The sequence below is a fragment of the Onychostruthus taczanowskii genome, unplaced genomic scaffold, assembly GCF_017590055.1.
Source record: "Onychostruthus taczanowskii isolate IOZ18803 unplaced genomic scaffold, ASM1759005v1 scaffold23, whole genome shotgun sequence".
NCBI classification, from domain to species: Eukaryota; Metazoa; Chordata; class Aves; order Passeriformes; family Passeridae; genus Onychostruthus; species Onychostruthus taczanowskii.
In genome coordinates, this window is record NW_024499573.1 from 1064997 (window position 1) to 1089139 (window position 24143).

At 37.6% G+C, this 24143-nt stretch overlaps 1 protein-coding gene across 5 annotated transcripts in view; it reads right to left on the bottom strand.

Moving 5' to 3' along the window:
* Nucleotides 1-2580: 2580 nt before the first annotated feature.
* The window catches only part of CD36 (CD36 molecule), a 31117-nt gene continuing 9554 nt past the window's right edge, over nt 2581-24143 (bottom strand). For all 5 annotated transcript variants that reach the window (XM_041405300.1, XM_041405304.1, XM_041405301.1 and 2 more), the window contains exons 3-14: nt 17952-18112; nt 15825-15969; nt 14508-14690; nt 14276-14367; nt 13794-13840; nt 11361-11430; nt 9545-9732; nt 8222-8340; nt 6844-6917; nt 6077-6131; nt 5708-5872; nt 2581-4989 (exon numbers count right to left, since the gene is read on the bottom strand). In XM_041405300.1, the coding sequence (XP_041261234.1) occupies nt 5708-5872; nt 6077-6131; nt 6844-6917; nt 8222-8340; nt 9545-9732; nt 11361-11430; nt 13794-13840; nt 14276-14367; nt 14508-14690; nt 15825-15969; nt 17952-18112 (1299 nt within the window). In that variant the 3' untranslated portion in view covers nt 2581-4989. The remainder of the gene's footprint in view (nt 4990-5707; nt 5873-6076; nt 6132-6843; nt 6918-8221; nt 8341-9544; nt 9733-11360; nt 11431-13793; nt 13841-14275; nt 14368-14507; nt 14691-15824; nt 15970-17951; nt 18113-24143) is intronic.

The following is a 24143-nucleotide window of genomic DNA, read 5'->3' on the forward strand; positions in this document are numbered from 1 at the left end:
ATCTTTGTGGATTAAAAGTCATCTTCCTTTAGGACTTTAGCTTCATGTGAAAGAATAACCTCAACCATAGCATATTCATCTAAGTTAGTGTAGTCCAAATGGATTCACATCAGAATAGGAGCTTTCGGAATGCACATATTCCACATTCTGGCTGATAACTCTGGCCATTAACTTATTCTTACTGCTAGAAAAATCATGTAAGTCTATTAGGCTTGTTCAGGACTGTACCAAGATGACATATATGTACATCCATTCAGCAAAGGAGGTGATGCTCCTGGGTGCTTAGGGAAGTCTTTGATGCCTGGAAGATTAGGTGTCTACTGGAATAGTTTCCTGAATTAAGCTCTTAACTGCACTGACTTGTCATTGAATTAAAGTATATGCTTTGCCAGAAGTGATTTCTTAATGCATTCCCACTACTCATAGGAAAAATGGAAATAATTAAGTGGCTTCTGGTAACCTTTTTCTCCTTGTTTTCTGTCAGAGTGACTCTGTGAATGTCAATAGTGTTCTTCATTTTCTCCTGCTGAAGACAAGCAGGCTGAGCTTGTCAAGGCTGCAGAATAAAATGTAGCTCCCACCACAACACAGTGCGTGTTTGTGGAGGGGGTGCGTTCATTGTAGTGATAACTTCTGAGTTTACAAAACAGACCCAGTGTTTGACCAGCACAAAGATAGTTACACCTGTGGAGTGAATGCATGGAAAAGGAATGCTTCCACATTTCTAGTAAAAACACAGGAAATGTCTGTATCCAAGAGTACCTGCACCTCCAGCAGACTTTTACCTTCTGCTGCTGAGTTTAGCTCCTACCATGAATGTATCAATCAAGAAATTTAACTTCAGAAGCGTTCACATGGAGGCTTTCAGCTGGAAAAATTATGAGGGCAAAGTAAGGGCAAAAACGTGACTTTCCCAGTCCTATGCACAGATCTTCTGGTAAAACAAATATTGCAAATCTAAGTCACATGAAAGAGCACAAACAGAGCTCTGTGTAACTCCTGATTCATCCACACATCCTTGGTGCTGCACAAAGGATGCTGGGCAAGAAGTAGAGTCCTGGAAACTTGGGGTGGGCTTACTTATATCAACCATGTATTCTGTAAAAACACCAATTTGCATAACTTAAAGGAAACCCTGGTCTTAGTAAAACACTACAGAATATTAATGGTCATTAAAATTTGTCTTAGAGCTGCATTCAAAAATCTGTCATCTAGCAGACACTTATGATGGACCTTTTGTTATACTGCTTTAAAAGTGTTGTAATTCTATCTGGTGATGTTAACTCGCAGAGGTAGCAACACTTCATTACAGCCAGCACAATTTTTAACTGCCTATGCTGAGGTGAAGCAAGAGAACTTGTGAAAACTTGGATGTCCTTTGGGTGGCGCCTGCTGCAAAGCATTTGTTTTCTCTTTAAAAATAGAAGTAAAAAAGGTCTCAGCCTGGTGTTGCCCGGGTGGGCTGTAAATCCCTTCCTGCTTCGGGTACTGCTGGGAGAGGGTGAAACCACTGAGCATCAGGGCCAACTGATAGGCAAAGAGGGAACAGAGAATGCAAAATAAATAGCATGTATTTATAAATGCAGTTTGCATTTGGTATGTACAAGTCATTTGTCTTTCTGGTTTCTGTTTTTATATGGCTACTGAGAAAAAAAAAAGGTGTAAGCATATTTTATTAGTTATTAAATTTATTTCTTTGTTATGCTGATGTGTAGACCTGTGACTAAAACAAGCCCTTCCCTACTTTCACAGTTAAAAGAACATAGAAGTCATTAATTTGCTTTCTTTTCCAGGGTATAGCACCATGTTTGTATTACCTTAACAGACAGTGTTAGACTAGGTGGGAAGAACAGGTTTTAACACATGCTTTGAATGCATAATTACAATTAGAGATCAGGAGCTGGCACACCTGCTCTGGGCTGTAAGTGCGTGGGCTGTTAGATCTTTGGCCAGATCTGACTTTCACGAGCAATTTTTGCACATAAGGACCTGGCGTGGGTGGGGAACGTGAGGAATGGGCATAGCCAGTCCTGCCTGACACCCAACCTGCTGGGCCAGCAGAGCCAGGAAACGCTGTTGTAATGTGCACATGGATGTGCAAACATCATCCTGCCAACACATCCAGCTCAAGGGATTTGAAAACAGGCCTCTCTCCGAGCTTGGATTCCTGGGTTTGTTTTAGAATTGCTTCAGTTTAGGTGTGCTGGTACTTACCTTGTTCCACAAAGTCTTCTTTTTGTGATCCAGAACATAAATCACAGAATCAGAATATACTGAGGTGGAAGGGACCCACAAGGATCGTTGAATCCATCTCTTAAGTGAATTGCCCACACGGGGATCAAATGCACAACATTGGTGTTATTAGCACTGGGTTCTGACCAACAGAGACAATGAATGCTGTATGCCACTGATATTTCTAATGTAGCACACAGCAACATGCCCTTCTAGGAAGCTGCAGTGTGCCTGAGTAAAATGATTTAACAAGGTTAGCCATAGCCTCAGTTATTCATCCATTTCCAAAAGAAGTTTTCTAGAAAAAGAAAAGATACCCCAAAATACGAAGAAAAGAGACACAAGAACTTCATTATTCAACACAGAAGGTTTTATTTACAATTAAACATAAGGATATCAGAAAAAAGATTTGAGCTTTATTTTATTTGCATTTTCATTAATGTTTCTAATGAAAGTTTACCCTGCACTGTTTGAACAAATGCAAATAGTTAACATTAGCCTTAGTATCATGAATTAGCACTAACTGTAACTGATGCTTTGGATGAAGTAACTACAAATTACAATTCAAGTGCAGTGTAGGTGCTGGACATAGCTTAAAAGCCCAAACCTGCATTGAGATCAGTGAGATTATGCATATGGACAAACCATATAAAATTTGGCCCTGAGACATTTAAAATCATGGCCAGACTTGCTGGATCATTTCTGCTGGAGCACCACACAGCACTAAATAACAATAGTAAAGCAAACACTAACTTACTGACAATGTACTTGAAGTCAAATAAAATGAAGTTGAAATGTTAGCATATCAAAAACTACAGAAGCACTTCTTTAATGTTAGACCCTGACACAAAAGACATTTTATTATAAAAAGTTGGTGTCAGGTCTTGAACCACAGCAGAGCTGTGTTTATCTCAGAGATGTGGCTTAAGGAATTCAGCTGCCCTCATACTTTTTTGACCAGTCCATAGGACTCTAGGGATAGCTTCAGTTAATGTCAAATTGTCCCCAGACTAATATGGGAACAGAGCATCACATATGACACCAGCAACAATGTGAATATGAGAAAAAGGTGTTTTTCATTGACTAGCTGGCACCATGAGTAATCAAATGCATGGGCTGAGAGCAGCCCTTCCCTCCAGTGTCACACCAGCTGCCCTGGGAGCTGGCAGTTCCAGCTCACAGCTGAAAGGAGAGCGCAGCCATCTACCTTACAGACCTCACTTTCAAGAATAATGTCTTGGGATTTATGTGACTCATCAGCTCTACTGATAGCTACAAAACTTTGTCCATGAGGAATAAAACACCTGCATTATAGTCAGTTGGATTTTCCCTTTATTTCCAAAGGTAGGAACACCTTACTAAAGATACCCAGCCAAAGACATCGTACTTTATCAGCAAGATGAACCCTTCTGGTTTGAAGTCCATTGTAGCATTGTTTCCAAACAGCAGGATGTGAGAGGCTGGCCATGTTTGATTTCCCTTTTTCTTTGCAGTTCTTAAACAAGGGGATAAAAGATCCAAAAAGAAATCTTAGAAAATGCTGAATGTAGGCTCTTGTTCTCAATTTATTGAATCCATGGAAAGAGACTTCACTCTGTATTTGCCCCATTTACTCTCATAATAAAATACAGCATTCAGATCAAATTCAAAAGTCAAGTATTTATGGAGATGTCAGTGTTTACTACCTGTCTACAAGCTGATGCACCTCATTAAACAAATGGTTGCACAAATTTCCTTGTGGCAGATGGTTTAGCAGTAAGTAATTGGGGCTTCCTGTTTTCATTTATGTGCTTCTATAGCAAGTGGAACCCTCTGATGTTTGATCAAAAATCATTATCTCGGTCTTTCCTGTCTCTGAAGCAGTTGGAATATTTTCTCTTGGCCTGTCAGATGACATATCAGATCATTCTCCAAGGGAGGCCTTGGGCCAGGTGGGCTTAGGGCAGTGCAGAGGCTGGTGTTCAAACAAGAAACAGAAATAAAAGCTCGCAGGAGACAACAGGAAGAGCAGTGGAGCAGCTTGGGAGTTAGGGAGTGGTTCAGATTAATAAACAGATGTGGAGCCAAATGCCAATGAGCTCCATCAACCTATGGATGACTGTGGTGTATCTATGAACCATCTCTATATAAAATGTATGAACCACATATTTTAGTAAGTCTCTTATAAACTTCATGTATTACAGTTAGTAACTTTACATAATAAACTTCACATTCAATACAATTCACATCCCTGAACAGAGGACAGAGAGCAGTTCTATTGCAGCAGCTTCTATTCCTTGAAGGAACAGAGAGAAATATTGCAATGAGAGCAGCTAGAGCACAGCATGGGCTCCAAATTGTTTTCATTCCCAGCCTGTGCTCAGAGACGGAACATCAGCAAGCGGCTTTCATTTTTCTTGCAAATCCAGAAGAAAATGAGTAGCAAGTTGCATAAATGGCAGAAGGCGGACTAAAATCCAACTGCACCTCAACTTCAGTCTGCTTGAATGCAATTTAAAATGTATAACAAGTTTCAAATAAAGTCTTTTGATAATGTAGTTTCCACAGTGGCCTCTTTAGTGGTGTCAGAAGTGTGGACCTTCGAAAACATCAGCTTATTTGGGTTAGCAAGCTGGTCTTCTCAAAATGGAAAAACATGTTGAATTCCATAGCACATGGATTGACTGTGCCTTGAATCATACCTTTTGTCTCTGAATTTTAACAAGCTGCTTAGCTGAAATTTCAATTAAACATTGACTGCCTCTGAGGTCTTTTCACCTGTTGTGAAATAAAATCAGAATTCAGCATATGGTGAGGCAAGTCTTCAGCTTAAGAATATGTCTCTAATACAGCATACTTTCCATCATAAAGTTCATGACTCTGCACTTCTTTTAAATAACTCCAAAAATGTGTTTGCCTCCCCAGGAATCAGCACATTAATCCACCACTTGGTTAGTCTGCCCTGGTGGGAGTATATTTGCCTTTGAGGGCTAGGTATGTCCAGGAGGTGCTCAGACTAGCATTACAGTGATGCACCACTGAGAGAAAGAAGCCAGCACTCAGTAGAAAGTGTCATTTACAGTGGCCTCTGAACCTCAGACAGGGGGATGTCCTGGGAGAGCACAGCAATCTGCAGCTGTGTGGCCTCTGTCTCAGGAAGGTGCTAGAGGACACTGCTCAGCAGTTTAACACTTAACACTAACTGGACAAAACGTTAATTTTAAAGAAATCCCAACAAAATCACAACAAACAAAAATGTTCCTCTTCTGATGCAGTTCCCGATGATCTCCCCTGAGTTAAGAGCATCCTGAAAGATTTAGGATGGGAAGAGAACTTAAAAATATTAGGCCAATTATCTGGATTATTTCCTACAGAACAACTACTGAATTTTCCAGCATGTAAAAAAATAAGAACAGCAAAATAGGTAATGATTCTGAACTCTTGAAACCCTGAGGAGAAGTCACTTCTGAGGACTGAGTGTTAAAGGCTTACTTACTTATTTTAATTTCTTTGACCTGCATATGAAATAGGAGCCCAAGAAGGCCAGGAACAGCACAGAGCCTCCGATCATTAATGCCATCTGCAGCGTGCTCAGCAGCTGGAGCCGACCGGAGATTTTAGTTCTGAACATTTCTGCTTTCTCATCCCCAATAACAGCAGACTGAAACAGTGCAAGAAAAACATCAGTGAAAGGTACATATGCAAGACCTTACTTGCTGAATATACTCTTGGTGTGGTGCAAATCACAGCATGAATTTAGTTACCCAGTTTCAGGGCACCAAGACTGAAAAAGCTGGGTGGGTTTTTTTTTTTTTCATTTATTTGTTTGTTTGTTTCAAATCAAAGAATATTAAAATATACTAACCTCATTTAGCCAAAGAACAGGAAACACATAGGGTTTTTTGACTTTTTTTAAAGGACTGAAATGAGAAAAAAGTACAGCATATTACTTTCAGTTTGCTACATAAGCCCACTCTCTACTTAAACTTTTTTTTTCTTCTCTATGTTTCTGTCTTCAAGATGCACCTCTTAAATATACTTTTGGAGTAAAAAAAAAGAAAAACCAACAAAACAAAACAAAACTACAATTAATGGCAGCCATTTTACATATTGGGCAACCATCATTTTCTGTCTAATCTTCTGTATGTAGGCAGTCAGACACAGAGAGGGATAAAGATCTGTGTGGTGTTTATATATACAAGATGCTTATCCATCATATGTGCAAGATGTTTATCCATGTATATCTGGGCCAATGAAGAGGGGAAAAAAAAAAAAAAACAACTAGAAACACATTTACCCTTGTGATAAAACCATCTAGTGGCAGGGAATTCATAAATTCTCATTGGATTTATTGCAGAAAATACAGTTTGTCTTTTTGTTCATCCTTATGGCCCCATTGGGTTTTATAAGAATGTTATTTTTAAGAAAATTTTGCCTTGTAAGCTTCTGTAGGGAAATCAAATGTGTGTTAAAACACCTGGGCAGTGTCCTGCTCAGGAAGATTTACTCTGAACAAACTTTGGGAAAGTATTTTTATTCCTTCTTCTCCAAGACATTTCTACTGATGCTCCCATAGACCAATCAGCCCACATAAAAGAATCTTTAAAAATAAAATAAAGAAGTAGCACTTACTCAATTCTTGCTGAAGGCCTCACAAGGAGGTTTACTTGCAGCCTTTTTGCAAATCGTAGTGTAAAACCAGTCACCTAAAACCAGTGAAAAACATCCAACAAGATATTAATTTAAATTTATTAATTAGATGCCAATTAATACAAATGGACTGTGTCAAAAAGCACTTTGGGATTATATTATCCTTATGTTTTGAAGGATTAATTTTTATGAAATGGTAACGTTTCTAAGGGTTTCTCATTTCTCAAAGAAGTTCTAATTTTGTAGCTTTACCATAGTTACTTTTGTAATTTACATTTAAACATGAAGACAAAGTTAAAAACTGCTAAATCACTCATGACATATTTAATATAAAGTTATGTCTCAGGGGGTTTTTTCCACCAAAAATCAGCTAAAATTTCTTTTTCAAAATGAACGATATTTAACTTGTATAGGGCTGAAAACAAACCTTTCATAACATGACAAACAGATGTATACAAAGGTCAAATCTTTTCTTCATATCTTTCTTCTACTCTCTTTCACAAAAAAAAGGCTGTGATTCTTGAAAATTTTGTGCAATATTTAGGAAAATCTGGTTGATGTCTCTATTTCAAATAAGGTGAAACAAAGATTTAACTTCATTTCTCCTCATTAAAGTTACATAGATTAATTGCCTAATTTTAGTGAGAAATTATTATTTAATTTTTTTGTTCAAAGTAAAAACAAAATAGAATTTTGGAACTTTTGAGTTCATAATACAATTCAGAAAACTTTGGTAAGTACACTTAAATATCTGAATCACTGAAACAGAAATAGAGATAAATTTTTAAGAAGTCAAAATAAATTCATTCTGTTTGGGAGATCTGCTGGACTATTCAAGTCACAAAGATTTAAATTAGGTTTATTTAAATCAGACTCTTCAGAGATCTAGCAATACGAAATAAACTCATCTATGTTTATTTAGTTTCAATTGAGATAGTAATCATCAAAAAATGGTTATATATATATATGTATATATGTATATAAATATATATATATATATATGTTTTTAAACTAAGTGTAGAGGAAAGAGAAGTTTCATAGAATATAATTTTCTCAAAGTACCTGAAGATCATAGAAAAGCTACAGAATAGTTCACAGTCTGCAGAATCTATTCAATCCCGTGTTCCCAATAAGTAAAAATCAAAACAGATTTTCCAAACTTTGAAGGTCAGAATGAGAGAAAGTTCTGCTCTAAATTTCCCCTGCTGAAATCACACCACTTTGAGAGCAGACCTTAGAAAAGCAAGCATGAAAATATTGCATTTTCTGCTTGTCCCTCTGGTAAAAGGCACACTCTACTACTATTAAATTTAAACATTGCAAGTTTCCCAAGGTACAAGTACTAAATACTTGGACTTACAGGCTCTATGTCTAGATAGGTCTCATGTTCCTTTTCATTTGGGCTCAGACCTTCCACATTATTTAATACAGATTCACTTGCATGAAGGAAATGAGGAAGAGAGATATATACCGGTCTTTCTATTAAAAAAAAAAAAAAAAAGAAAAAAGAAAAAAAGAAACTCTTGAATCATTAAGCCTTGCTTTTGCACTCATCTTCACAGGTCATTTTCCAAACATAGTTTTGCTACATAGATATACAATCCTGATAAAAATGTTTATAGTCTAGCCCCACCACCCAAAAAAAAACAACAACAACAACAACAAAAAAAAAAAAAAAAAAAAAAAAACCCAAAACCCCCCCCCCAAAAAAAAAAAAAAAACAAAAAAAAACAAAAAAAAAAAAAAAACAAAAAACCAAACCAAAAAGCCCCCACCCAAAAAAAAAAAAAAAAAAAAAAAAACCCAAAACCCCCCCCCCAAAAAAAAAAAAAAAACAAAAAAAAACAAAAAAAAAAAAAAAACAAAAAACCAAACCAAAAAGCCCCCACCCAAAAAAAAAAAAAAAAAAAAAAAAACCCAAAACCCCCCCCCCAAAAAAAAAAAAAAAAAAAAAAAAACCAAAAAAACAAAAAAACACAAAACCAAACCCAAAAGCCCTCACCCAAACAAAAAAAAAAAAAAAAAAAAAAAAAAAAAAAAAAAAACAAATAAAACCGAAATTTGAGTATTTTTGCCATTTGTTGTCATGAGGAAAATTTGCATAGCAAAATAAACTGCAGTTACAAATCCTGCTTGTCTTGTGTCTACACTGTGGAGCTGGCAGTGCTCCCAGTTTCATGCTGAGGTGAGGACATGACTGCCACTGTCCCTGCCCACCTTCATGATCTTGCATTAGCCTGAAGGGACCTCTCACAGTTTGCTCTGCACCAAATGCAGACTCGTATATATTTATTTTACCAACACCACACTATGGTCTGTGTACATACACACAATTGTGGACATTCCCACCCCTGCCGTGTGTGTGAATTGCCACAGACACAAGGTGCTGAACTATCTCTGGCTTTCACACAGTGCCCCTCCTTTCCTGTCTCTACCCACATTCCTGCAGTTTCAGTACTCAATCTATGGTAACCCAGCTTTACATAGCAGTATGCAAAATACAGAAATATCAGAGTGCTCATTCTGGGAAATAAGGCTGCAGAAATGTGAGGGGTCTCACAAGCAACCTGTGGAGGAATTCACAGACAAACATCCTGGATATCAGAGTAACACCTCAGCTACAGGACAAGTGTCTTGTCCCCGGTTAAATGGCTTGTGTGGCAGTACTGTGTCACCACCATACTTGCTTTGCAGGCACTGATGTCCAGGAGTCCAGCTAAGGTGCAGTTCTCTGATATTTCTCGATCCGTGCAGAAGCAATAATTGTCTGCTACTTCAGTTGGTGAGGCAAACGCTTCACGAGGAACTGTGAAACGATACAGCGTGATTCCCTTCACAACCTGCTGGCTGTGGAAAACTCCATAGATTGATCTGAACGCAAAAGAGGAGAAATGTGTTTCAGCCTTTTGGATTAAAAGTCTAAATTCCTGGTAATGCTCCTGAAGGATCCCCCCCCAGCTTCCTCTCTCTTAAAAGAAACAACCCCCTCAGGGACCCAATGTCCAGGCTCCTTCCACACTGTTCAGCAAATTGCAGGGGTGTTTCTCTGCAATGGAGAATATCCCACACCTTCACTAAAGGATGTACAAGCTCAGTGGTGAACATAAAAATACACAAAACAGACAGAATTTCAAATACAAATGATGAACAATATAGACAAAGCTAACAAATTAATTGAGATCTCTTTTTCCTACACACAGCTACACCCATAGTCATTGTGAGGTTTTTGAAAGTTTCTGGACTACAGTAGAGATGTTTATCCATATCAAGCATCTCTGATATAGTTTTTTGCTGGCCTTACGGTAATCTAAGCTTTATGATGCAGATAACATCTTGCATACAACCTCATTCTGTTGCTTATGAATCAGAATACTACTTAAGCTTCTTTTTGCTAATCCAGTATCAGCTGATACAGAGGTGTGGTTGCTACATGGTAATGTGACCAGGACATCAACACTTGGTGTTGCAGCCAAACAAAAAAAAGGTTTTGCAACATGGACAGAAAAATTTTTCCTGACCCTGCTTCTTCAGGACCTTTTGACAATTGTTATTTTTCTTTACTGTTCATGAATTGTGAGAATTAAATGGCCGGAGGGATCTCTCAAACTGTGTGTGCAATCAATCCAAAGAATTTTATCATTTCTCCCCTGCACAGAATTCTGTTTTCTATGAATTGGGAAATGTTTTCCAGTTTGTGGATGAAATTGCTTCACAAAAAAACCCTCATATGAAAACACTGGTCTTTAAAAAAAAACACTCTGCAAAGCAAATGACCCACTTTAAACCTAGTAAAAAACTAGCATCTGTTTCCAGGCAGCAAAATAAATAAAGGGTTTGAAGCTCCCAAAGTAAATACACTGTGATGCACTTTAAATCTTTTACATTTCTTTCAGTGATCCCACTGGAGAACCTGGGGATGCTGGATAGCCCAGCAGAAGCAGCAGACTTAAAAGTCATCAGCATGGGATGTATTAAGTAGGCTTATTTGTTTGTAAATACATAAAAATAAAATATGTAAAAATATCCTGTGAGAAAACAATTTTGAGTATCTATTGAATGACAGTAAACACTGTTCTGCATAAATGATTTTTTCCAGACGTGCCAAAGATGGATCTAACCCAACCCTGCTGTACCTGTTGCCTTCTCAGACCAAAAAGGCTGGATCCTAGTCTTAGAAGAAGTTCATGACTTTGAACCCTGTGGCCCTCAGTGTCTTTAAAAGACTTCTAACAGCTCACAATGTCACATTTTCCTGAATATACATCTGTAACTGGCTGAAATAAATTACATTGCATTAGTTTGCTACTTGAGATAAAAGTGATAGAATCAGGCTCTGAATCATGAGCACAACCCACAACTTGTGTTACAGATGAAAAGTTTATGTTGCAGTGCCCGGTTGACCTGAGCACAAGCACAGCCACTGCAGCCACCCTCTGAAAACAAAAAGCACTCAGAGGCACACTTGGGTGTGAACACACTCCAGTAAGGGAGCAGCCTACCTGCAAATGTCGGAGGAGAAGAAGCGTAGTACCTGATCCTTCTTAACAAATGGTGGGAAGGATGCTCCGTCTGTGAATAAAATAAAACAAGAGCTTGAAAGCAGTTTTGCTAAGAAGACATGATTTAATTTCTAGCTCAATACTCTGTTGTTACTTTCCTGTAAAGCTGTGACGAAAGTAAACAATAGGAGTCATTTGTGGGGAAAATGTTTTTGTAGGTTATTGCACATTGACAGGCACTTCACAGATAACATGTAATTGTTTTTGAAAGCGAGTCAAGATATAGCAGCTTTTTTTTTGCCCCCAGATTTGAAGCTATATGATCAAGCCCATTTAAAACAGAGGCTTCATACTAAGCAACAAAACTGCTTAGTATGAAGACAAAAACCTGTTGCCATTGCTTCGAGGTTTATGCACCTGGGTTTAGAGACCTGAACCTTCCTGAAGATGCCTGAGTCACTTGAAATTGTGACACTCAGTGCTTACAAGAAACACAGCTTTAGACTTCAACACTGTCTATTTAATAATAAACACTAAAACTTTTCCACTAAAGGTTGCTTAGGTGTGTCTCTAAGCTGAGGTCCTTCTAGAACTAATGGAGAGGAGAAAGCCACTTCTAGAGCACAATCCATCTCACTCCATGGTAGATATGCAAAATAAGTCAGAGGAGCAGCACTTTGGTGTTGTTTCCTTCCACTTGCTCTTAAAGAGTGCAGACATTCAGATTTGTATTTCTGCATTGCAAGCACACAGAGTTACGTAAGAGCAGCCTCTGCCATTTTCCCAATTAAGGTGTTGTAACAAACCTTTAACCAATACATTTGTTAGTTTTTGTGACAATTTCTGTTTAGTTTCTTAGGCAGCAGCCATAACCAAAAAATTGCAAACATTGGCAATATCTTTGAATCCAGCTGGCGAGAGCACGAGGGCTAAATTACATACTGCTGCTTGCCCACTGCTGACAGAAGCACTTTTTTTTCAAACATTCAAAATCATCCTAAACACACACTCTGTTTCTAAATCTTGGCATTCTTGTAAGGTTGGCAAACATGGAGTCATGTCAAGCCCCATACAAGTATACTGGCTTATATTTTTATCTGTGTATTTTCTTATGCTATACATGTTGAGCTTTCATGTAAAAGCATAAGGTAGAATTCTCATACTTACAAGTTTTTTAAACCTGTTGCATCTCCAAATACAGCAATGTCACACTGAATGACCTTGTGAACTGTGCAGCAATCTTTGCTCACAAGTAAAAGCTCATTTTCACTGTACTGGAGCATTTAATTAGTTAGAAGTGTATGTTTATTCCATCAGTTACAGAAGAAGAATAAACAAAAAGCTGACCCAGGCTAAAAAAAAAAAAAAAAAAAAAAACCGCCCCACGCAAAAAAAAAAAAAAAAAAAAAAAAAAAAAAAAAAAAAAAAGCCAGGCCCCATAAGAAAGAGGGGAAGTCCTAGAATGTAAGAAAATATTGTTTTTTATAAAATTAATTACATGGTTTAAAAAGGAACTAATCCTTCGTGGAGCACAGTGTTTTGGAAAGTCAGATTCTTGTGATATAGTTTAAATATTTCAAAATACCTTGATGAACTGTCTGGGTTAAAAGGAAAATTATCTATGCCAGGTAAAGCAGAATGGAAAATGGAGGGGAAAAAGTCCAAACAAAACAACCCGGCACAAAAGCCTTCATTTACTGAAGGTCTGGATCTTTCTGCAAAAGCCTCCACCAAGACACCTGCCAGCCTCAGCTCTACTGATTGTGGTGTCCTCACCACAATGCTTTCACTAATCAAAAAGAAAAATATCACCTTGAACAAATGCATCTTAAACAACTCAGCTGTTTACCTATGCATTCCACAAGAAAATTCAAAAATATTTGTCTATAGTCTGTTCATCCCAGTCTAAACTACTTTTCTTCTTCATCCCTTTTCATTTTCCAGTGATCTACAAGCCATTCATCTGACAGCCTCCTCCTTTGTTGCCTCAATTTCTTTTCATATATCAGGATATCCATTCTGGGCATTTAATTAAATTTTCAACAGTGTAAATGAATGTGCATTATTAAAATGCCAAGATAATTTTCAACTACTATAGCAAAGAAAAAGAATCTTAAATATATTATTCTATGAAAATAATGAGTAGAAACAAAAGAACTGGATAATTTTGTTTCTCTTCCACATTTACTCTAGATGTAGAGGTTGTGCACATGTATAGATAAAATTATGTGCAGTAATAAATAATTCACATTTTAATAAATACACACACATGCATATATCATAGTAGTAGTATGTCTGGACATATATAGATACTTAATATACAGAATACAGAACTGGCAAATCCCAGGGTAGTTAATTTAAATATTGTATCTCATTATTCCCTTGAAATACCAAGAAAAGTATTGAAATTTTAAAAAGCTTTAATATGCTCACCTGTGCCATTAACCATATCACAGTGACCTTTCCAGTACGAAAGAGTCCTGTAAGATAAAACAAAGGTCATGCTGCATGTGGTAGTTTCTACCATGTAAGTACTTTCATTATCTGCATTACCAAATGTAACTGTTCCTAGATATCCTGACCCATTAGCAAAGTCAAAGGATAGAGATGTTCATTAATTCAGATTAATTACAGGATCTATTAGAAGAGGTTGAAAGGAATCTATCTATTTAAGAATGCAAAACAGAAGTAAATGCTTGTATCAAAGAATCAATAACTGTCTTAAGTCCAAGCTCCTAACAGAACTATTGATAGCTAAAAGAAAGTGATGGTTTTGCTAAGCCCAAGGCCTGATCCTGTTTCCTTTGAATCATTTAAGTTTTTTCTGTTTATCTATAGCTCCTAGTGAAATCAAGTATTAAAAGCCATATCTTGAAAACGTTTTTTTTTTTTTTTACTCTACAATGTTATGATACCTTTCATTTTTATAGCTTTCAATTATTGCTGTTTTTGTAATATCTTCTGTCCCAGTATACACACTGTAAGGTCCATCGGTTGTCCCATTATACTGTAACAGATGCAACAAGAAGAAATAACAATTAGAAATATTGAACAAATTTACAGAATTTTCTTCCTCAGAGCAGCTTTCTTAAGTTTTATTCACAGAAGGATAACTGAAGGCATTGCCTCCTCATTGGTTTCACTTACCGGGTAGAAGACTCCCACAAATGACTTCACACCAGGGAAGGGGATACTGTGTAGGAAGGGATCTGTGTATCCCCACAGTATTTCTTTGACTGTTCTGTTCTGCAGTATGGCTGCATTGGATGATTTAACCCAAGTGTTTATTAATGATTGCATTATGGTGCTTGGGTACACAGAAGGTACAGCCTACAATGGCAAAAAAATATCAATGTTTAGTATAAAATTCTTCATGTGCTTTGAATTAAAATCAGAGACTGACTCCAAGAAATGTCTGCCAAAGCCAGTTCCCAGATTTACAACTCCCTTGAAGTTAAGTTTCTACATAAAACTGACACTTCTTAACAAAACAATTGCTGGCCATAAGTTACACAGAAGCAGAAATTTTTTCTTGACTGATTACATGAGTTCACTAGATCAGCCCTAATCACAGAATGACAGAACAGCTGAAGTTCAGAGGGGGCCCTGGAGACTGTCTGGTCCAACCCCTGCTCAAGAAGGACCATTGAGAGCCAGGTGCCCAGGACCATGGCCAGATGGGCTTCTGAATAGCTGCAAGTAATGAATTCACTAGAGCTGTGATCAGATGATCCTCCAAAGTGCCTTCCAGCATGGGCTCTTCTGTGATTCTGTGACTGCTCCTATGGCTCTATTTTGTATTTGCACCAATAATCTTCATACTCTGCCCCTTGTAGACACCTTCTCACAGCAATCCTGAGCATTCATGCAAACACCAGAAAGCTGGTGCAACACAACCAGGGCTGAATATAAGTAGGAAAACTGTAAATATTAGTCAAAGGCAAACATTCTCAGCCTGTGATAAGACAAAAACACCTGGACTAGAAGGGGTCTAGCAGCACTCTAGGTGAAGATCCCTGTGTTCTTTGAGTAACTAAATGCTTAGTAGGACAGGAGAGCTCCAGGACTGCACCATGGGGCCCAGGCTCTGTGGTGGTGAGGCCATGCAGACACTGGCTGTGGGAAGCAATACAGCCTCCCCTGCCAAGCAGACCTGAGGGTATTATGGAAAGAGCATGGCCAATCCACCCTGTACTGTTCATGCTGTGCATGAACATGCTCATACTCACACACAAAGGGAGCCCATCCACAAACCCTTGATTTATTCCCATGTCAAAATTAGCTAGGAGGATGTTTTTTGAGTTTTGAACACACTGTGGTGAAAGGTGACCCTGTCCATAACAGGAGGGCTGGAACTAAATTGTCTTTGAAGGTCCCTTCAAACTCAAACCATTTTGTGATTCTATGAACTTCTCTTCCCTCAACATTTGTATCTGGACACTATGGCTTTTTTTCTTGACTTACCACAACAGCGAGGTTGAGGATGGTCAAGGTGTCATTTTCTGTCCCAACAGACATATCAGGTTCAAAATTAGCAATGTTAGGCAACATGTATGATATTGTGCCATTCTCTGTTTCCGTGACATTTTCTTTGGGTAAATATCTCACCCTAGAAATACAAAACAAACAGAGAATATTTTTAATCTTTGTCTTTTGAGAAAACACATAACCATGCCTGACTGTTTTTGAAAAGTTGATGAACATTTTAGTAAAATTAATGTTGAACATTTTATAAACAATAAAATGTTTATAAACTTTTAAAAACATTTAAAATTCAATTTTCTGCAAATATCGTTCTTTTGAAAATATTTCCTTATTGACAAATGGAATAGTCTTTCTTGATATTAAAATAAAATCAAGCATTTCCTTTGTATTTTTATGTCATTAATGTACCTTATAATTTTTTAATGAATTATGATTTGTCATATTTCATAATCTATCTCATGGTTGCATGTAATTAGAAGGGGGTGACACAGACATAAAAACTCAGATATTTAATCTGACAGACATGTCTTGCAATGAAACAGGTTAAACCCATAATGTTACTTTGATAATATTTAATACGATGTAGAGGTTTGTAAGCAATCTTTCAGTCCCGCTGACGTTCTGCCAGTCATGCCCTGTCAGCAGATCTCTAAGGTACAAATTTCTGCTCCAGTTCTAGTTCAGCTCCACTCTTCCTGTCCCACCCTCTTGCTGACCCCTCTGTGGGGACAGCAGCCAGCAGGGATCAAATAACAGTCTGTGCTGTAGGTCCAGAGAGCTTATCACAGCTCCACCCCAGAAGGGATCTTCAGGATACTTCAGAATCAGATCTTCCAGCATGAGTGTAGGGGTGTAAAGATAAAGAGAACATTTCCTCATGGTACAGAGGTAGCCAGTGCAGGTGGGTCTTATCTGAAGAGCACCTGGGTCTTGGCTTCTTGGAATTGGTTTGTATATCCGTAATTTTAATTACTGGCGTAAAGTGTAGAGCACCTACCTGAAAGTTGGGAGATTTTTTTTCTAATTAATGTCTTTTCAAGTTGTTCTACACTGTAATAAATGTTTAACTATGAAAAGGGAGATTGAGAGAGACTCAATGTCACAGTTACTCAGGTAGACTAAATATCCCAGGAAGATATGAGTGCAGCAGTGAGAGGAGCCTTCATTTCATAGTCATCATTTCATTAGTCTTATTTAGGCTTCTGTCTGAGATTTGTCCTTGAGAAAAAAAGGCATCAGCAGCAGCACCAGAGTAAATTTTTTCTGTTTGGTGGGAATTCACCTTCTGCAGTATTTCTTAACCATCCTTCTCCTGATTCCTCTGTAACCCTTTCCTCTGTCTTCCCAGGTACTCTGTGAAACAAAAGTTACCTCTTTCCATTGAGAAATAAGAAAGTGTTCAGGCATAAAGGCACTTTGGCTGAAGATGCTGAAATGGAAAACTACCTTGTGAATATAAAATACATCCTGAAAGTTATCGAGAAAGAAATATCCTATCGTCATAGGAAAGCAATTTCCTAACATGGGTGCCAGTGATAGCAAATATTTGGCTTAATAATTCAGGAAGCATCAGCTAGTCCTATGTCAATATCACATTTAACATTAAACAAATAATAAAACCTTCCTATCTATATCCTAGCTAGTCCACTCAGAAAAATGAATGTTTTTCCAAGCAAAATTTGAAAAAAAGAAAAGTTATTGATTAAAAAAGTGATAAAGGAGAAAAAACAAAACCAAACCACATTATTAAAACAAATTATTAGTGATGCATGGATGATAAAATAATCTCTTGGTTTTGGGGCATCTGGCACATTTTCTCCTATTATAAAGCTGGTGAAAACTGAACAGGAAGGAACACAACCATCTCTGTGAGATTGTGGCTGATGAATTATTGTTTTTTCTCAAGAGCAAGCAGCTTCACATCCTGTTACCCATCTCTATTTTTGTTTTCATTATGTTAGACACAATCCAGAAATTGTTTGGGATTGCTGTGTCTAGGTAAATTAGGCATTTTTGTCATGTCTAACTGAAGTATGATGCTGGAATTTCAAAAATAAATTTTATCTCAGTAGATATGATGTCACATATTAAAGGGTCTTTTCTTACCTGTATGTGTAAGGTCCTCTTTGTTCAAGTTTTGGTTGAGCTCCCTCCTCCATAACTTCTGAAGGATTTAACACATGGAAAATCCAAAATTCCCTGTAAACTGAGCTTCCTGGCACAAGCCAATTTTGAAAAGCAGTGGTACCATTGACAATGACAGCTTCCTGAAAGTACAAAAATCAAATTTAAAATTATCCACAAGAGAAACAAGTGAGAAGTTGCATTTACTTTTTAGGTGATAGTTGAAGATTTCAAAGCAAACAGAAAAAAACCACCATTTTAGCATCAGTATGAGATGTACAGCCCAGTTGGCCAATATCTGAGGCAGCTTGACATTCCTTCTCAGTGAGAGCGAAAGTGAGTCCCCCTAAAACAAATGAGTACAAAGGTGATACAATTGCTGATGCAGCCAGTAGCAAAGCTTTCCTATTGCTGTGGAGGGGCATTCCCTTACTTCTCAAACACTTGCCAAAACCACTGATCATATAAAAAGGGAAAATCTTTGGTGGCAATGATACCCAGCAGGTTACAGAATCCATAAACTGCTTCTCATATATTGCAAATAGCCCAAGGGAGGAAATAAGAGTTTTGTCTGAGAACTTTTCAGGTTCTAGATAATTTTGCACCCAGAGAAATCACATAGTGCTCTTGAAGGACTGTGTATTTGACAGAAAATCTTTTGCCACCAAAACTGAGACTTTCTAAAAAATCTCTCTAATTCTGATAACATTTTATTAGGGAATTTTCATCTAAGGAGGAAGGGACAAAAAAGTACATCTGGAGCTCCTCTAGAGGAATCCATAGCTTTAAGTCTGTGCCGCTCAGCCATATGGCAAATTCAGGCCTCAGGACTGTACACTGAGAAGGAGTTTTAAAGTAATCAGGGGAGTGCCTGCTTTGCCTGGTCTGTATCAGGTTTTTTTCTATGAGATTTTCCCAAACCTTGGGATAATGTAATTTTTCCCCTTGGTGGTAAAGATTCATGAAAATGTTTTTCAATAAGAAGAAAAATCTAGACTATGCATCTCCAACATAAAAGATTATTTTCTTTATTAGAGTGATTGTAGATGAATTAGCTAATTTGCACAACCCATGAAGTCCAGAAAGTAAAAGGCTCTAATTTCTCTGGAGAGCAAGGAAAGATATTTAAAATTAAAAGTTGCTAATTATTTTTTCTAGTTTAAGTTTGTGCTTCTAAATTCACTTGGCAATCACCAGGTAAACAAAATAGATACTGCCAGTTACTGGCTCCTGCAGTTAAAAATAAATATCTCATCTTGGAGAACTTGTAACACTGTCAGGATTCTGTCTGTGAAAAGCCTTTGTATGGTGAAGTTGCAAACACCTTTCTGATGGTGTAGAGCACTGAGCTTGCTGCCTGAATGTCTGCTGTAATTTATGTGCATTTGTGTGAGAGGGGAAGGAAACCTTGCTGCAGCAAGTGTGATATCATCTTGAGGCCTTGCACCCAAGCCTCAGAAGGTCAAACTGTCCCAGCTGTGGTTCAGCATGGGACAGACCACCTCCTGGATGAGGAGGGAAGAGCTTACATGGTTCAGAAATCTCCTTCCCAGTTTTCACAGAGAATTGCTCCAAGAATCTGGGAGAAACAGGATGATATAAAAAGTGCAATTCAGTCTGCCCAGAGTCTGCCAGTGATCTGTACTCAGCAGGGTCCTGAGATGGGGACAGATTTGACCACCCACTGAGTAACTGGTGTGGGCAAATTGTTAAATATCTAGCACAAATATGGTCAAGAAGACAAACTAATCTCTCTAGAAGACAATACTCCGGAACAGAAAATAGAGATGTTTCAACCTTGTGACAATAGATCTGTTTAACAGATCATCAAGCGGTGTTACATACATTTTAAAATTCTTCCCCTCCATCCATTCCCTTCTCCTTATAGCCCTCTGCCAGGGGTTAGAGTAGTGCAGATGATATGCCAGCTCTGCCACTGCACTCTGCCGGGTCACAAAGTGTGGATTTGCAGGCCAGCATTCACTGTGACACTAATGTCACTGTGGGCACCTTGGGGAACACTGCAAGGGTACAACTGATCAAACCTGGCAGTGAAAGGGACAACTGGGTCTGGCAGTCCACAGTTCCTGATCTATCTATTGCACCACCTCTTATGCCTCAGGGAGCTGTTTCTGCCTGCCAGACAGGAGGAACATAACTCCCTTATTTTTTTGCTTTCTGTGTTACCTTTCTACCCGTTAGCCATTTGGCTCAGGGGTCTGTGTAGAGGGAATTGGCATTAGAACATGGGAAGCAGCAGGACAAAAGAAGGAGGGGGAAGGAAGATAACAAGACCTTTACTTTCAGTGGCATTTAGCCATTATTGTTAGTAACATTTCTCCCACAAAAGAGGTGTGTATGATTCTCTGTCACATACTTTGAGAGTGCAAATGGTGGGTTAAAGTGGAATAAAAATCTGGAGCTGTTTTTCATGTCTTCAAACTAATACCCTCACACCAGCAAGCCCTTTGTTTTTGCTGTTTGATCACTGCTGATCTATCCCTAAATATTACCTCCCTTTCTGGCTGAGCATTTATACACTTCCCTAATAATACTGCTGTGCTTTGGGATGTTATAAGAGGAGGAGTAATTTTGGAAGCTAACATGCAACTGATAGTAGAAAACACTTCTCAGCTTCCTAGTCCATCTGCAGCAGCTCTAATATCTCAATATTTAATGCAATAGTTAATGCAATAGTTAACTACTGTCAGCAAAAGCAGCTACACAAATGCGATTGCTACACAGCCAAGTTCATACCACGACCCAGCTGCGCAAGATTGAGTGAAACCACTGGGAACTTTGACCCTTTTTCTTTCTGACAATTTCCCCCCACTAGAGGTGGCTCAACTTGCAATACATAAATTCAAGAAATGCTGAACAGCAATAGAAACTTGCTGTATTTCGTTGATTCAAAGTAAATGAAGCCATCGTGATTTCTGATGAAGAAACACAACATTTAAGACAAAGTTTCTGTCTTGACAAAGAATCTGGCCAGATGGACAAAAGATGCCACAGGGAACTGTGAAGTGTCACAAATACTTTTGACTGTAACAAAATTGTGTATGTTACCCTGCCTACATAAACTGGAGGAAACAAACAATACAATTCTGTAAAACTGAAAAAGTAAAGCTCAAGAAAAGCAAATAATCTTCTCCAATTTTGCAGCTGGAAGAATGACTCCTATTACTTGTTAAAGGATGATTATTAGCTTATTACTAGCCTTTCTACTCAGGCTTTTTTAGGTCATAACTTTTATTTCTTTTAAGACCTTGGTAACAGAATACTGGGTCTCAATAAAGCTTAAAATTGATAGTCTGGGAGTATGTGTGGTTAGATCATTTGTGTTCTGCTGAGAGCCAGCACTTGCTTTATCTTCATTAGTTTGTTTAAAGAAGGCATATGAATGTCACAAAGACAGTTTTAAATTAGAGGTGTTTCCAATGCTTCCAGTAGCTGAGGAGATATAATCTGGCCAATCACAGACCACAGATATGTAGAGACAAATGAATAAACATAATAATAGATACAATTGAAGGCCATATTCCTAAAAATAACTGAGACTAACCCGGTACAGCACAGAGGCATTGTGGCAAACCATTCACCATTTTGTATTATCAATTCCTCAAGAGTTCAATATATTAAATATTATTATGTGGCTTCTGTTCAGCTCCTGAGCATATGCACTCAGGTTGAAAGCAGAAGATCTTAGAGAAGTGGTGATAAAGGCTTTTCTAGCAAATGAATCCACTACCAATAGCATTGAGTGGTTAAGCCTAGCTGGGAAAAAAACCCCATAACTGAAGTGATGGGACATTTGCCTAAAAAGATAATATTAAGGAGGGAGAGATAAAAAGTAGAAATTGAGCCATGTCAAAATATTTTTTTCCAAAAATATCAGATAAAATCTTTCTGATTTGTTGTTTTAAATACTCATTTCCTTTCTTTTTTTTTAAATTTTATTTGAGACATGATTATATCTGGTATTAATGACAACAGACATGATAATGTTCAACTGAAATGTATAGAGTCACTGAAAAAGGTGTACTTTATAATCTTGAGCAAAGTATTTCTTTGTAGAGAACTCTGAAACTTCCATGTTTCACTCATAACTATACTAAGATCTATTTTCTAAACCCCTAAGACCTTCATGGAAAGTTCTCTCCCTTCTGGACAGATTCAGTGTTCGTAGAAATTAGGACAGGACTTTTGCCCTTTGGTCCTGAAATCAAAGGCACCTTTCTATGAATAGTATCAGAGCTGAAATAGTTCAGCACTGATCTCCTTTTGTGGATCCCTGCCAAGGTGCTGCTGCTGCTGGTGTCATTTTGAGTGCACTCTTCAAGTGACAGTTTCTTTAAAGAACCTTGAAAACAATTCAGAACATATATATGTATATATACATACACACACACACACATATATATATACACATACATACAGATGCACACACACACACATACACATATATATATATATAAAAATATAAATATAAATATATATATATATATATATATATATATATATATATATATACACACAAATTTTTTTAAACTCTGTCCTCTGCTGGACATCAGAGTTGAAACAACTTATCAAAATTATTAGACACATAGGTCTCATTCTGAGGCTACAAGACATAGCCATGTGCTCTGATCTGAAGCACAGACACCTGATAATAAATTAGAATAAATGAAGATGTGACATCTGGGTGTTTTATGCTACATGAATTTTGTTTGGTTTGTCCACTCATGGACTGCTCATGGGTGGAGCACAGCACCCACCCATCAGGAGATAACAGCCAGGAGACTCAGAGTCTCTGTCCAGTTCCTAAGGGCACCTGAGATTTTCTGTACACTTGCAGATGCTTTCATTTTGCTTCAAAAACAGTTTGCAGTCTTCCAGCACAATAAACCCTGCCGTGTTTACTCTGGCTAATCTCTCAATGACTGCAATAAAGGAGAAATGAGGCTGGTAAAGATGTGTGCTTAAGAGAAGCTTAAGAGAAGCATAGTTAGACTTCTGCTGCTAGCAGAAAAGGACCAAGAAACCCTACTGATTGCATTGATTTTTGAAATTAAAGTTCCTCCAATTCACTGGGACATGCTAGAGAAGTTCATCTGGACTTGATTCATCTTGCTTTAGAGTAAATTGACAGTAATGTTAGTTGACTAAACCTTGATAACAAGTTAATTTAGGACAATTTGTCTTGCTATAGTATGGAGTTTCCTAAAACTGTTCAACATGTGTTATTCTAATTCAGCAATAACATTTGATAGCAACTTGCATTTCCTCCAAAAATACAGAATTGGTCCTACTACTGTGCAATAGACTAGAATTTTTTATGAGATAGGATAGCCAGAGGAAAAACTAGGGGTCTTTTTTCAGACTTTGACTGTGAGGAATTTAAGACAAGATTTTGCCTTTACTGTTTGTGTCTGAAACAATTTCTTACCTTTCATTAGAAATATGGTACATTGAGTTTTGTTTTCACCCAGTGGGTGAGGACATCTTTTAAATTTTTCCTCATATGACTACAAATGGAAATAACGTAGATTCAATAAAGTTGAAGAAGTCCTCCAAGATCGTTCAGTGCAGTGCTCACTAAACCACATCTTGAAGTGCCATATCTACTAATTTTTTGAACACTGCCAGGGCTGGTGACCACAACATTTCCCTAGGCAATCTGCTCCATATAAATGCTTACAGGCCATATCTGAAAGAACATCTCACTCTTTGTTCTTTTCCTGTCCTATGGTCACTACTCTTAAGAAATTCCGAACATATTTGTCATGGAAGCTGATCTCTTTCTACCAAAGATTTTCCATAAAAATTACATTTCCAAAAGTGAAATAGTTCAGAAAAAAAAAGTGTTTTGAGCATTCTCTGCTTGGCAGATCTGTTTCCTTTGCAGTCAGCTCTATTTTATCTTAAATACAACTGCAATGAATAACAAATTTGCTTTTATTGACAGACCTTTCATCAACAGGGCAAAATAAGAATTAATTAAATTCAAGTCCCTCTGGAGGATCTGCTGAACTGATCACATGTTTCAGCCCATCTTGTCTGAAATGGAATTGTCTCAAAGTCTTATGGTGTCTCCGAATAGTCAGCACATTAAACAGAAAGACAATAGTCTGGTATGACTTGTGCTTCGGAAAAAACATATCCATTTACTTA